This window comes from Epargyreus clarus, unplaced genomic scaffold (genome assembly GCF_041222505.1).
Source record: "Epargyreus clarus isolate Ecla_fem2 unplaced genomic scaffold, WU_Ecla_fem_2.2 ptg000007l, whole genome shotgun sequence".
Taxonomy (NCBI): domain Eukaryota; kingdom Metazoa; phylum Arthropoda; class Insecta; order Lepidoptera; family Hesperiidae; genus Epargyreus; species Epargyreus clarus.
In genome coordinates, this window is record NW_027332215.1 from 5592852 (window position 1) to 5607089 (window position 14238).

At 39.2% G+C, this 14238-nt stretch overlaps 1 protein-coding gene across 1 annotated transcript in view; it reads right to left on the reverse strand.

The window, feature by feature from the left end:
• Positions 1-14238, reverse strand: part of kdn (citrate synthase) — a 37522-nt gene that overhangs the window by 11621 nt on the left and 11663 nt on the right. The window contains exons 2-5 of the mRNA XM_073074437.1: positions 8252-8413; positions 6871-7100; positions 2930-3086; positions 2270-2469 (exon numbers count right to left, since the gene is read on the reverse strand). Coding sequence (XP_072930538.1) covers positions 2270-2469; positions 2930-3086; positions 6871-7100; positions 8252-8413 — 749 coding nt within the window. The remainder of the gene's footprint in view (positions 1-2269; positions 2470-2929; positions 3087-6870; positions 7101-8251; positions 8414-14238) is intronic.

Below are 14238 nucleotides of genomic sequence, written 5' to 3' on the forward strand. Positions count from 1 at the left end.
CATAGTTAATATATTTTCTGTAATGTCCTTCATTACCTCATTGCACGAATACCTTCAGTTGTATACATGTATCTAATAGTTACGTTATAAATGTGTACCATGCCATATTTAAATAAAGTGCATATTAAATTATGGAACGAATACAATAGCTACATAAAACAGAGCTGATGTTTAAATGTCATAGTGGATTGATTAATCGAAGGAAATTGGCTCGTAATACCCTGTTACTTAATGCTATATTTATTTGACTTTTATACTAATGGGAGGTATAATTTTATTGTATAATCATGGGCTTTGTATATTATTCTTGTAAGTAATGTTATTACACATATGTAAATCCTTTGGTTACACGGGAAATATAAATGTTTAAACTTTGTAGGTCTGATAAATAATTATGCAATAATACGACCTACTTATGGGCCATCACTAGATAATGAGCAACTTTATGTTAATTCTACCTTAACTATCATGGTATGGATCAGTAGAGCTTTAGAATACCAATTTAGTCCTCAGGGGTAATAACGTATTTGTGGTAGGTAACCCACTGGTTGGTTGTACAAGTGAATTAGGATAGATTTTTTATAGATGCAGGAGAAACAAAAATCTGTTGGACTGTTATCATTTTCTCGCATTTATATAATAAAAATCCTAGTACATATGAATAGAAATATTAAGTAGAAATCATCATCCATCATATTATATAAGCATTATACCATATTGTATAGACAATGTCTATACAATATGGTATAATGCTTGCTATCATATCGGTAAAATTTACATTATCCAAATAAATTTCAATATTATGTAATACTGAAACCGGATTCATCTACACACATCAATCAAAAATTATCAAAATTATCTTACATTGTACACAACAGAAGCAGCTGAAGGTAGATAGCATATCTTTAGGCTATCTGTTTAGAAACACGTTTATTTTTATAGGCTTTAGATTTCATGGTCATAATATTTTATATTATATTCTCCTTTATATTCCAATGCATATATTATAGTCAGGTAAACGTATCTGTGCGTGTGGCGGTTTTCGAAAACTGTCATTCGTTCTCGGTTACATGAATGACTTTTCATTTTCCCCAACTAAAAAGTTTTTTATTTTTTACCCTAATTACGATGTAAAAAAGTAGAACTTATGTTGTTGAACTTATAATTTTTTACATTATTATTAGATTCTAATAATCTTCAAAATATTGATAAACATATTTCAAAAAAATTTCCACTTAGGTAATTTTGCCAACTTAGCAACTTTACAATGGCCAGTTGCGCCCCTGTCACACAGAAAAGTTTGTGTAGATTGATATTAGAATATTACTTTTATTATATATTATTATTATATTATATACGCACCTCGGTTCATGTATGTTGCCACGAGGTAAAGTATATTATATAACAAAACATATGAACCGTTTCGGCTTAGTCATTGTACTGCATTGTAATGTGGTTATTATCCAATTTGAGGTTATTTACAGAGAACTGCATGTTCATTCGTTTAAGCCCATATAATGAGACCAATGAAATATGTCGACGTCGGTTTCGGTAAAATACATTTCACCGTTATAATACAAGTGACTTGCATTAAGCATACATCTTTTTTGCTTTATCTACCTTTATACCATATAAAAGATGTGTAGTAAATAATAAACTGTCAATTACTTAGTACTACCATTTTACGAAATGAAATTCAAATAAAAATCTATATAAAACTTTAAATATTTTTTTAATGCTATTTAGGTTTGACCATAGATGGATTACAACACCTGAGGAATAAGTGGCGATAGCTCTGTTAAGGAGGGCATGAGGGGAAATACCTATAAGTTATAAATGTGCAAATTCAAAGACACACGGAAAGTTCCGTGCCTTCATACTTTATTTTTATTTTTTTATCACACGAACTGTTAAAGAACAAATTTAAAGTGTTTAACCTTTTACTATAAAACTGTCTTTGCATGGGGATCCATCTTTACCTTAAACGATTTTTTTATTTTAATTTTTAGTATTTCTTGTTATAGTAGCCACATAGATACATATATCTTGTGAAAATTACGAGTGTCGACAACAGTTAAAGATAAACAGTGACAGACAAATAGACAGAAGAGGTATAATATTGTATCTCGTTTTACCCCTCCTATATAACCCCTATAAGGGTTACATACCCAAGGGGTAAAAGAAAACACTATTTGCATGCGAGGGTAAGGTTAGGTTAGGATAGGTTAGGTTCTATCAAACCGCACCAACGCTTAGCACCGAAACTAACCTGTGAATAGTGAGGTACAGTCTCATGAGCTCGATGAACTGTGGTTCATCGAAGCCGAGCATGGAGCAGTAGTTGGCCGACCAGTCCTTGTTGTCGTCGATCGCACCAATGCCCTTGCCGTCCCTATACGTGTTGCGGTAGATGGTAGCGGCGACCACCGGCAACTTGGCAATCAGGTTCATCGAGTCTTCGTACACGTACTGTTGGAACACGAAAACAATATTACTAGTCACACATAGTTGAAAATTCGATCGTAATTAAACACTGAAAATGAAATGAAATTAACATGATACATGAGAATTATTTTGCAGATTATTTGCTACAAAGTTTTATTATACTTTGTCGCTATTTGCTCAAATTATACAACGATTTATAATAATTACTTTAGAGAAAATTAAGATTGGAAACTGAGGTTATGCTTCGCTAAGCCATATTTTAAAAGAAGACACGGCATTTTTTGTTATAAACTATTAGTTAGAATTGTCTGTACTCTACTCTGTACAATCTTTAATCGACCCGAAATAAAAATAAATAAAATACAAAACTACCGCCGCAAAGAAATAACAAACAAAATGAAAACGAACAACCTATAAATCAATCATAGTCGGCGAAAATTAAGTATGACTTTTACAAAAACATCCAAGAGGCTATCAAACTCACCTCCCAGTACTTTGACTTGTGGACGCCCTCAGCGTACGCCTGGACGAACTTGGACTCGCTGTTGAGCGCCGTCACCGCGGCAGAGAACTGCGACATGGGGTGCAGCTTGCTGGGCATGTTGTTCAGCATGGTCACCACGTGCGCAGGGAGCTCGGCTCTGAGGAATAACGTTTAACTTATTGATCATTATCATTTTTTTATTTATAATATACGAATAGCAGATGTGTATGCGGTTCATCTGATGGTAAGGGGCTAACGCCGCCCATGGAAATCCATAATCCAACCCAGTTAAGATTAAATTCCAGCCTGAGGTCGATCACGGCGGCTACCGAACACTGAGCTGGAACGCCACGGAAAAGTATGATTCACTTATCCTTCAAACCAGAACATAGCATCGCTAGACACTGCTGTTAATAGGCAGTAATAGGTGTAACGATCGTGACGCATGTTCACGCGCGCCCGCAGACGTCGGACTGCCAGGGCCGTAGAGACGGAGGAAAGGTACAGGGAGTACCGGAACGCGACCGTGGCCCTTCAGCTTGCTATCGCGGATAGCAAGTCTCGAAGCTGGTCGGGACTCCTGGACGGGCTGGATAGGGACCCATGGGGGCGCCCCTATAGAATGGTGCTCGGAAAGCTGCGCCCATGGGTTCCACCGTTAACGGAGACCCTGGATCCCGACTTTGTCACGGTCGTTATGGGAAACCTGTTTCCTTTCACTCCGGATAGCCCTGATGTCGCGACGGGAGCGTCGGTGCTGCCCGAGTGGACGGAGGAGTTGGCAGTCAGTAAAACAGAACTAGAATGGGCCGTGAAATGGTTGGCTGCGCGAAACACCGCACCAGGCCCTGACGGAATCCCGGGTCGGGCCTGGGTGTTGGCGCTGACCGTCCTCGGGGAGAGGCTGCGGACTCTGTTCACTGACTGCCTACGTGCCGGTCGCTTCCCAGCGGAATGGAGGCAGGCGAAAGTGGTGCTCCTCCACAAACCGGGCAGACCCTCAGACTCACCCTCGGCCTACAGGCCGATGGTTCAGCTTCGATGCTGAACGAAGTAGGAAAGCTTTTCGAGCGGATTATTTCCGCTCGTATCAGCGGACATTTGTCGTGCACTGGTCCGGATCTATCCGACAGTCAGTACGGCTTCCGAAAGGAACGCTCGACTGTCGATGCTATACTCCGTGTTCGCGCAGTGACAGAGCAGGCCGTATCCAGTGGCAGAGTGGTTCTGGCTATAAGCCTAGATATTGTGAATGCTTTCAACACTCTGCCCTGGACAGCGATCAGGGAGGCCCTCGTATATCATCAGGTGCCTCCCTATTTGCGGGACGTGTTGACGGTCTATCTGTCGAACCGGAGTATAAGCTATCCGGGCCGTTACGGGAGTGTCGGGGAGAGGCAAGTCGTGTGCGGGGTTCCACAGGGGTCGGTCTTGGGGCCACTCCTGTGGAATCTCGCATATGATGTCGTACTGCGGACGGAGTTCCCTCGAGGTGTGAGCGTTATCTGCTACGCCGACGACACTCTCGTATTGGCCGAGGGTGAGTCTTTTGAGAGGACGGCGAGGCTGGCCGAATTAGGGGTGGCACGCGTTGTCGCGAAGATACGCGGAATAGGCCTTAGCGTTGCGTCTAATAAGACCGAGGCGCTATGGTTCCACGACCTGCGGCGGGGCGTGGAACCACCCTGCGTGTCAGTGCAGGTGGGTGACGCGGTTATCGAAGTGGGCTGGTGCATGAGATACTTGGGACTCGTGTTGGACAGCCGCTGGCGTTTCGACGAGCATTTCGACCGTCTGGTTCCCCGGATTCACAAGGTAGCGGGTGCTTTGCACAAACTGCTGCCAAATCTAGGGGGACCAAGGGAGGAAGTCCGCCGCCTCTACGCAGGCGTCGTGCGCTCTGTCGCGCTCTACGGTGCGCCCGTATGGTGTGATAGACTGTCGGGCTGCCGGCGCCGCGCGGCCAAATTAAATGCCGCGCAGCGTATGATCGCGATCAGAGTCGCACGAGGATACCGAACAATTTCGTATGAGGCGGCCACAGTCCTGGCGCGGTTTCCGCCCCTGGACATTCTGGCGGATATGACCGCAGAGATCTTTTTTGAGATCCGCGGTCTCCGCCAGAGTGGCCATCCTCCTAACGACGAGACGGTCGAAGTGCTCCGGTCGAGAGCCAGCCGGCGCACCCTAAGGCGCTGGCGTGATAGGCTCCAGGAGCCACTGGGCGCACGCCAACGCGTGGTCAGTGCGATTCTGCCCAGCTTCCGAGCCTGGCTACAAAGGAAGAAACGCGTCACCTACCGGCTGACACAGGTGCTCACCGGACATGGCTGCTTCGGTGAGTACCTGCACAGAACAGGCAGGGAGGCCTCAGCGCAGTGCCACCACTGTGGACATGCCCAGGATTCTGCGCAGCACACGCTCGAGGAGTGCCCAGCGTGGCAGTCCGAGCGGCAGATTCTGGTGCAGAACATAGGGCCGGACCTCTCCCCGGAGACTGTAGTTGCAGCGATGGCCCGTTCTGCCGAAGCGTGGGATAGCGTGGTCGCGTTCTGCGACCGCGTTATGCTCGCTAAAGAGAACGCCGAACGGGCCAGAGAGCGCGCCGATTCCGCGCGGAGAAGAAGACGTCGAAGGCGCAGATAGCGCTCCCCGGCGCGGTGTCCCTGTAGTTCCGGGACTAGAATAGGGCTACGGTATCCCCTGCCTGTCGTAAGAGGCGACTAAAAGGGGGTTTCCGGGGTTGCCGGCGGCAAGAGTGGGAGCTCAAACCGTCCGTAGAGCAACCCCGAGAAGGACGGCGGCATGTGTGGTCGCATGCCGTCGTAAACACTAGATGTGAGGGAGGAGCGTAAAGTGCTCCCCCCAGGGCAGAGCCCGACCGGGGCATCGCGCTCGGAGGACTCCGGTTGTGTTCCATTGGAGATCCCGGAGTTCTCCACCAAGCGCTGAGGACGGCCACCGGGGGGGTTTTAGTGCGGTAAAAATCCCACATAACCCGGCGTCGCTCCCACGTCGTCGGGTACCTTTTGAAGGTTTCCCCCTCGAAAACAAAAAAAAAAAAATAATAAAATAAAAAAAATAAAAAAAAAAAGGTAACGGTCGGAGTCGAACCACAGAGAGCTCTATCACCTTTAAGGCACTATAAAAACAATAAAACCAAACACGATACAATTAACGCTGATAATATTACTTTTTGAATACATTTTTTTTTTATATTTGAGTCTAACGATAAAGCAGACGTGCTACCTGATGGAAAGTAGTCAATGTCGCCTATGGACATTTGCAATACCAGAGGAGTGGCCAATCGCCGGCTTTAAAGGACCTTTTCTTTTTGGACCTTTTTTGACGAGCCCCATGTCATAGCGCTCTGGGAGTACCTCAGGGAATACATTTGACTATATATGCTAAATTTAGCGAATGCTAAATATAGTTCGACCTGATTTGGGTGATTGCGAAATACTGTGAATCATTTCCTGTATAAAACTATAAATGTAAAACAATGCAAACATGCCATATAATTTATATCACTCAATACTGGATTTCCTATAGTATTATATCTGCTATTGGTCACTGGTGTCCTACTAGACTGAAAAGGACATAAACTTTTTCAGAATATCCTTTAATTAATACTGAATACCTATAATTTATGGTTTGTTAAATGAAATAATTGACAACATAATATGACAAGACTTGAAGATGACAAATGACGGGAAATAAAGCGTGCTTGTGTGCACTATCACAGCCTTTTTCCACAGACCCATTACCGTTCAGATACCTGATCGAGATGTGCAATTGTGCATCCCTGACGCAAAATGAGGCTGAATTGAACCACTAGGCTTTCACTGGATCTTTAGCACACATTAACATTCAAAATTTATTAAAACCAGAACCAGCCGAGAGAACGAAAGAAAGAAGAATAACATCAATGATTACAATACCTTTGCGCCCATTCCTTAGATAGAGCTTTGGCTTGCGCCTCGGTGGGTACTTCGCCGGTAGCGAGCAGCCAGAAGAGACCCTCGGGCAGGGGTTCAGCGCCGCCCTTCGCCTTGGGCAGCTGCTGCTGGCACTCGGGGATCGAGAGCCCGCGGAAACGGATGCCCTCGTCGGGGTCCAACACGGAGGTCTCCCACACCAGGCCCTTGATGCCGCGCATGCCACCGTACATCTGGAGGATTCGTTTGATGAAAAAACGATTACACCATAGCAATGTGGCAATATGAAACACGTATCCACCATAATATAATATTGTATTTTAAAAAATGTGAAGATGGACTATTATGAGGGACTAGATGTCATTATATAAGAAATAAATAAAAGAGTAATATTCCGAATCGCCAGTGCTGTTCACTAGGTCCAGTTAAGAGTCATCTTTGTCACTCGAAGTAAAAACTAAATCAAAATTTGGCCAGATCGTTTAAAACAATTTTATATAGGTATAGAGATAACATTTTTTTCCAAAATCATATATAATTTATCGTGAGTAATTTGCGTTTTTTCCTTTAAAAGAATAAGTAAGCATTTGGAGACCTTTATTGTTTCAAGTGTAAAGGCAGCATTGTTATGGACCTCACGGCGTCCTAAATGCATGTTTATTACAAGGAAAACCTTATTTAGCGGAGGTTGTTTGTCGTTTAGCTCACTTTTATCCCAGAGCATTGCCATCATGTATCTTCGCGTAGCTATTTGTGTTTGTTCGACAAGGAAATTGCTTCGTGATCTTCGACAAACGGCATTGAAACAAACAATGATTTCAATTACTCGCCCGTTAAATACTTAGTTACGATTATAACTAAGTTAATACAGTAATAGTTATTCATTTATTATTGAAGGGCAAATAGATCGGACGATTCTGTTAAGGTGTGTAGATGATCTAATAACTTGATCGATTGGTGATATGATGCATTTACGTCTATAATTAATAATAAATCAGTCTATATTATGGTGCCTGATCGAAATTTGACTATTTCTAGTAGCCAATTTGTCCAATTTCTATCTTTCCTAGGCAAAACATTATGTAGATTGATTTCTATTATAACGAGTTTCAGTAAAAAAAAAGTAAAAGCACACTGCCGCCCATAGACATTTGTAATAAATCCACGCTTGTAGAATAGAGATTATTTTTCAAGTTATTTACAGATGCCACTTTTTTCTCTGCTACTCTAGAAGATTAAAACTCTCGCCTCATATATGAGTGAGTGATGTGAGTGATATACTTAACTTCTGCAGGTACCAAATTCATCTTTATTATAAGTGATCCATCTTTAAACTTCTAATATTTCCTATTACGACAACTGTATGCCGACTCTTAGTACTTACCATATCAATGGTGACTTCGCCGACTTTGGTGTTGCCATATTTCTTGCGGAATTCGCGGATCTTTTCCTGCTCTTTAGGGATCTTCTCTTGAAGGACGCTCTTGAGGTTTGTCTGCTCCGAGCTCAACCCTCGTAGAAGTATCGTAGCCGTTGGGCATACTTTCTGTTTGGGAAGATGGAAATAGATTACAAATACGAAAACTTAGATCTTGAGTCTATTAGGTTAATGATAAAAAGTTTATTTAGTAGCCAGCATTGAATACGGACAATAATAACGCCACACCAATTGTTGTTTTAATAATTATAAACCAATAATTTTAATATGCTAAACGATTTTTAATAATAGTGTTCACGTTAACTATTTTTTTAAGCTTATACAGGTCATAATCATTTACTTTCGAGATATTCTCACATAATATATTTATGTGAGAATATCTCACATAATGAATTTCTTACGTAAAGTGATATAATTCTTCGTAATGAATTCTTCTTTCCTACCTAAAAACAAGTTTTTTTAAAATACAGTTCAATCATTTGCATAATTATGCATTAAGTCTTAGGCTGTTTATATATTATAACTAAACAGAAACACAGTTTAAATCATTATCGAATACAGAGGATATTCAATTTAAATCCGCAATCGACACCTTACTGAATAAGTTGATCAATTAACCTTAACCCACCATACCATATCATTATACAAACATCGGAAGAAAACAGGTCATTCCAAGGCAAACGTCTGTAACACCATGTCTTATTTTGTTAGTACAAAACATACGAGGAAGTAATTGAATTATGGTCAACGATACCATTAGGCGAATAAACTCGGGTCGGAGGCCAATTGATATTGGGAATACATCATTACGGGCGCCTTTGGAATATAATGAGATATTTGGTACGCATTCTTTAGAAGATGTTAGACGCTGGATTAGTAGACAAAGGCCACGGCAAATTGTAGCTTTCGTCATTGAGTACATGAATATTGTATTTCATACCTCGACTCCCTAAAGACAAAATACTTTTAACTTGACAAATAATTGGATAAAACATTCAGTCAATATTTTGCATTAGACCAACCGAGATCATCATTTATTCATCTGTTATATAGATATTATGATGGATACATTAATATATAGGTAAGATTCGATTGGACAATGAACATGCCATTAAAATATTCACGTGTAACGTACGTTCTCATAATACTACTTGAAACCGGAAAGAAGTTAATAGGAGTGTGTAGTACAATACAATTAGTTCAATGACCGAACCGCGTCTCAATCAATATTGATAGGGCAGGTCGCAGGGCAGAGTTTAATTTAGCTGATACCACGAGAGTTATAAGTTGAATCGCTTGTGAATTCAATATGACAAATCTGATCCTCCCTTTACTTCAAGGCACTCTCATATGCGAGATAACACAGGTACAAAATACAAAACACGTGATACAAAACAGGCTAAATAGACGAAACATTGAATAGATTGAAAGATAGATAAGAAATAACGGGCGTCAACATACAAGCATATAACTTGTATAAGCAAGTATAAAATAAGTCAATATTGTCATAAAACCAAAATTTCAACAATTTTAACAAGACTTCATTTAAATAACAGTAGTTTTTTTCCATACCCAGTCATTCGCCAGTCGCCAATTACATTAGTGTTTTTTCCTTCATTTCCTCGTTTCATTGGCCACTTCATTTTCATTGGTAACAACTTGGACGTCACAACACATTGCCGACACTAATAAAGCCCATGAAGTGCAACGGTCTAAAGAGTTATCAATGTCAAACAAATTGCTACAATCGACACGTTCTGATTTAAATATGCTATATGATTGATTGTAAGGAGTAGGTACAAGATGAAGCGTAACGCAGATGCTCGTGAATCGTTCTGATGATTCTGATGATGAATGCGGGCTTCACCGAACATTGTGATCAGCACACCAGTCTTTAATTGGAAAGGACGGAATCTCTGTTTCAACCAGATTTCAAAGTTATTAAACCCACTGGTATTTCGTATATATTTGGCTATATTGTAACGATTTTCATATAAAAACAATCAACGCTCTTGACAAAGACACCATCTCAGATTAATTGACAATTGCCGCCTATTTCAGATCGACTACTACTACTACTACCAATCAGTAATAAGACGTGAGTAATACTTTTCCTCCCCATTTAGGAACTGACACCATGTTATATAACTTTTTTGCATGTATCAAGGTCTATTAAAGCTAAAATGTTATCAAGACAATCATGCAGATTATTATCTAGTTTTACGGAAGACAAGACATACGAGTAATTACATATGAATATTACATTCAGATAAGAACAGAACACAATGTTTGCTTATGGGTACGTTTGCTATACGTTCGTTTTCAATTACAACCAACAAGACAGAAAAAAATATTTCATTAGATTGCATCTTATAAAAGGATTTATTTGATCCAACAAGTACATCATGTGTACTGGAATGTTATCTGTTGAAGTACGACGCTGTGTAAACAGCAAACAATTCCAAATGAGAACACAATTTTATTTAACAAACATTAAAAACGTCCATAATATCTACCGTAGTGTTAAGTCTCCTTCCATGTTATCGTTGTTTTATTCAAGAGAGTTATTTATTTATTCCTATTATTTCTACTAGTTACATAATAAAGTTATGTGAAGAGAGAATCGAAAAAAGTAAATGTTTACCAATAACATATGTATAAATTCTATTAAAATCGGTGCTTCATTTAAATACATATATAGGAAAATGCTAATAAATGTGACTTGTGAGTATATGGACACTACCTTTCAGATGATTTACAATAAGAAGTATGTATAACGGTGGCCGCTGTAACATAATAATACTAAAATAAATCCATAATAATAACAATATTTTCTATACAGGACCAATCTATTATTACAAATCAGTTTGAACGAGATATTATGAAGAAACCTGTAACTGGTAAGTGTCGAGTATGCTTAGCAAAAGACGAGACCGTACAACATATTGTCTCGGGGTGCGAGAAACTGGCCGGTACTTACTACACAAAACGCCATAACAACATAGTGCAATACGTTCACTGGGCAATAGCTAAAAAACATAAGTTTAACGTCAATCCGTTGTGGTGGAAAGAAACTCTAACACAACCCCAAGTAATAGAAAATGAAACAGCTAAGCTGATGTGGGAGATACCGGTACAAACTGACAAAACAATTTCACACAATAGACCAGATATCATTTACATTAATAAACAAGAAAATCATGCTTATTTAATAGACGTCTCAATTCCATCAGATTATAACATCGGAGCCAAAGAAATAGAAAAATTAAGTAAATATCACCCACTTAAAAATGAAATAACTAGACTTTGGAAAATACCCACCACCGTCATACCAATAATAATAGGAACCACTGGAATAATAGCCAAAAGTTTACATAAATATTGCGATAAACTAGACTCAAATATAAACATACACATTATACAGAAACAAGTCGCTATTCACACCAACACTATATTATCAAAAATGTTAGGGAATAATATATTTATTGGGGAAACTGAATGTCCTTCTCCCTGAGAGTGTCAGGGCGGGGGTTCCAGAATTTACCGACCTAAAAAGTCGAGAATGGGAAACTACCATACAAAAAAAAAATATAACATAATATACTAAAAATAAAACGAGTTCGACTCGAACTTGGATCATTGTTTTGTATGGTGAATGCATCTAAGAACCATTTGGTCCACTTGATTTAAGATTCCGTTGCGTCCTATAACCTCTAATCAATTACAATTAATGGGTAACGTATGTATGTAATGGAATCTTTGAACTCGATTTTTACCCACTTTGAACGGTCCGATTAATTTAAAATATTGAACACTTATGAAGAACCGATGACAATACACGATTATAATAATTTTATCCCATTCACCGATCAGGATCGTCAGAATTAACTATTTCTTTGTGCGATTTTCACGTGGTTTTTAGTTTTTAAGCTATAATTATTAGTATTAACAAAAAATACATAGTATATAAAGATTTACTTTACACACTAATTTAATATGGTTGTGTTGTTATAAATAATTAAAGTATTATTCGTATTATACGCAAGTTCCGAATGCAATCATTTACGCGGGTTATTTCTACCGCGCACGCCCAAGCCCGATTGCTCTTTCAGAAGATATAAATAGAGCTCCTCAAGATATCCGAATGCCCACGATTGTTGCTATATGTTTATAACGTGTAAAATCGAACGGTTTCGTGAACTAAACGTACTTAGTGGTGTTCATAAAAATGTAATCATATCTCAAAGAAATTAAAAAAAAAAACTTCCTTGCGTTGATTACTGCAAATGTACTGTAATAGGTCAGAGTTTGTAAATACCGTTTATATTTCTTAGTTTAAAAACACATATTTTAATGGCGAAGAAGAGATACTATTATAGTTTCTTGACCTGAGTAATATTTGTTTTATCCATATGTCATTTCTTTCATAGAACTTAATAAGAGCTGTTATGCAGAAATATAAGTATGTAATTTTTATTAACGTTAGCTCATTCATGTAAAAATAGCAATTTTCCAAGAACTTTATAATTAACATTTAGACGATGACCATAACTTTAAACGGAACTTCCAAATCAGTTATGATACTAACAAATAATTATGATGACGTAAGGACTACAGACCCAATTTTACCGATATCGAACTCACCAAACCAGATGCAAGTGAACAATTTCGAAATTTAATCTTAATCAAGCCGATATACGAGTAAATAGATAATAGGTAATGTTTATATTTAGTATGTCAACTAAATATATAATCACATATAATGTATATGCTATAGCCAAAACGAAATAGCCCAGCTAACACAGATTACGTCAAGTCGCTGACAGCGGGTTTTTCGAACGGACCTCTAAGGAAATCCAACTTGCGTGGAAGGAGGTCACACGACGACGACAGTCGGTGCGGCCATTTAAGGCCGACCGCCCTAGGTACACAAATTACCAAATTACTATAAATGAAATGTTTTGTGTAAGTGTCATCAAGTTCATGATGATGCCAATTTACGCAATAAACCCTCGGAAGACAAAGTTGATTCAAATGAAACTAGCTGAGTAGATAGATGTAAACCTATTTAGAAAGGACATGAGCGCAATTTTGTAGTAGTTTTTACAGGGAACGACGTATTTTAGTTTACCCAATAGGTAGATACTTAGGTCTCCATATTAAATACTAGTGGTGCCCGCGGCTTCGCCCGCATTTTAAAGAAATAATATGACATACATAAAACAGAAAATTTTAACCTTCATTGGAATGACAGTGGCGCCATCTGTCGAAAATTGGTCTTACCAACTCCCAAACCTTCGTGGGCTCTTAGACAACAACTTTGCTAAAGATCATCACTTGATGAAATGCATAGTTAACGATTCAATACTTACTAATATCGATTAAAATAATCGACTTTTTGGTCCGAAAGATCGATTCTTCGAATAATCGATCTTAGATCGCCATCCCTAGTTCCCGTGGAATTTCCGGGATAAAAACTATCCTATGTCCTTTTTCGCGTTTTAGCCTCTTTGTACAATTTCATTAATTTGTGTAATTTCATTAAAATCGGTTCAGTTGTTTCGGCGTGAAGAAGAGACAACCAGACAGACAGACAGAGTTACTTTCGGATTTATAATATCTATTAGTAAGGAAGTAAGGATTTGAACACTGCAAGAAACTAACAGCTGCCATGTCTCAAGTTTAATACGAAAACACGGATAATTCATTCAAATGACTGCAATAATATTGTATACCGCTATTACTACTGATGCAGGTAAATTACCTTTTAATACTTTTGAAGGATTTCCTCAAGGAAATTTACCTTCATGGAACAGTTAAACGAACGGTCTTAAGGAGGAAAAAATGTTATGTTTTTCATAACATGGCTTACATTCTATATAAAAATCGCACAAATTATTTGGCTGGAGTGCCAGACTAAGCGTTTAATTAAT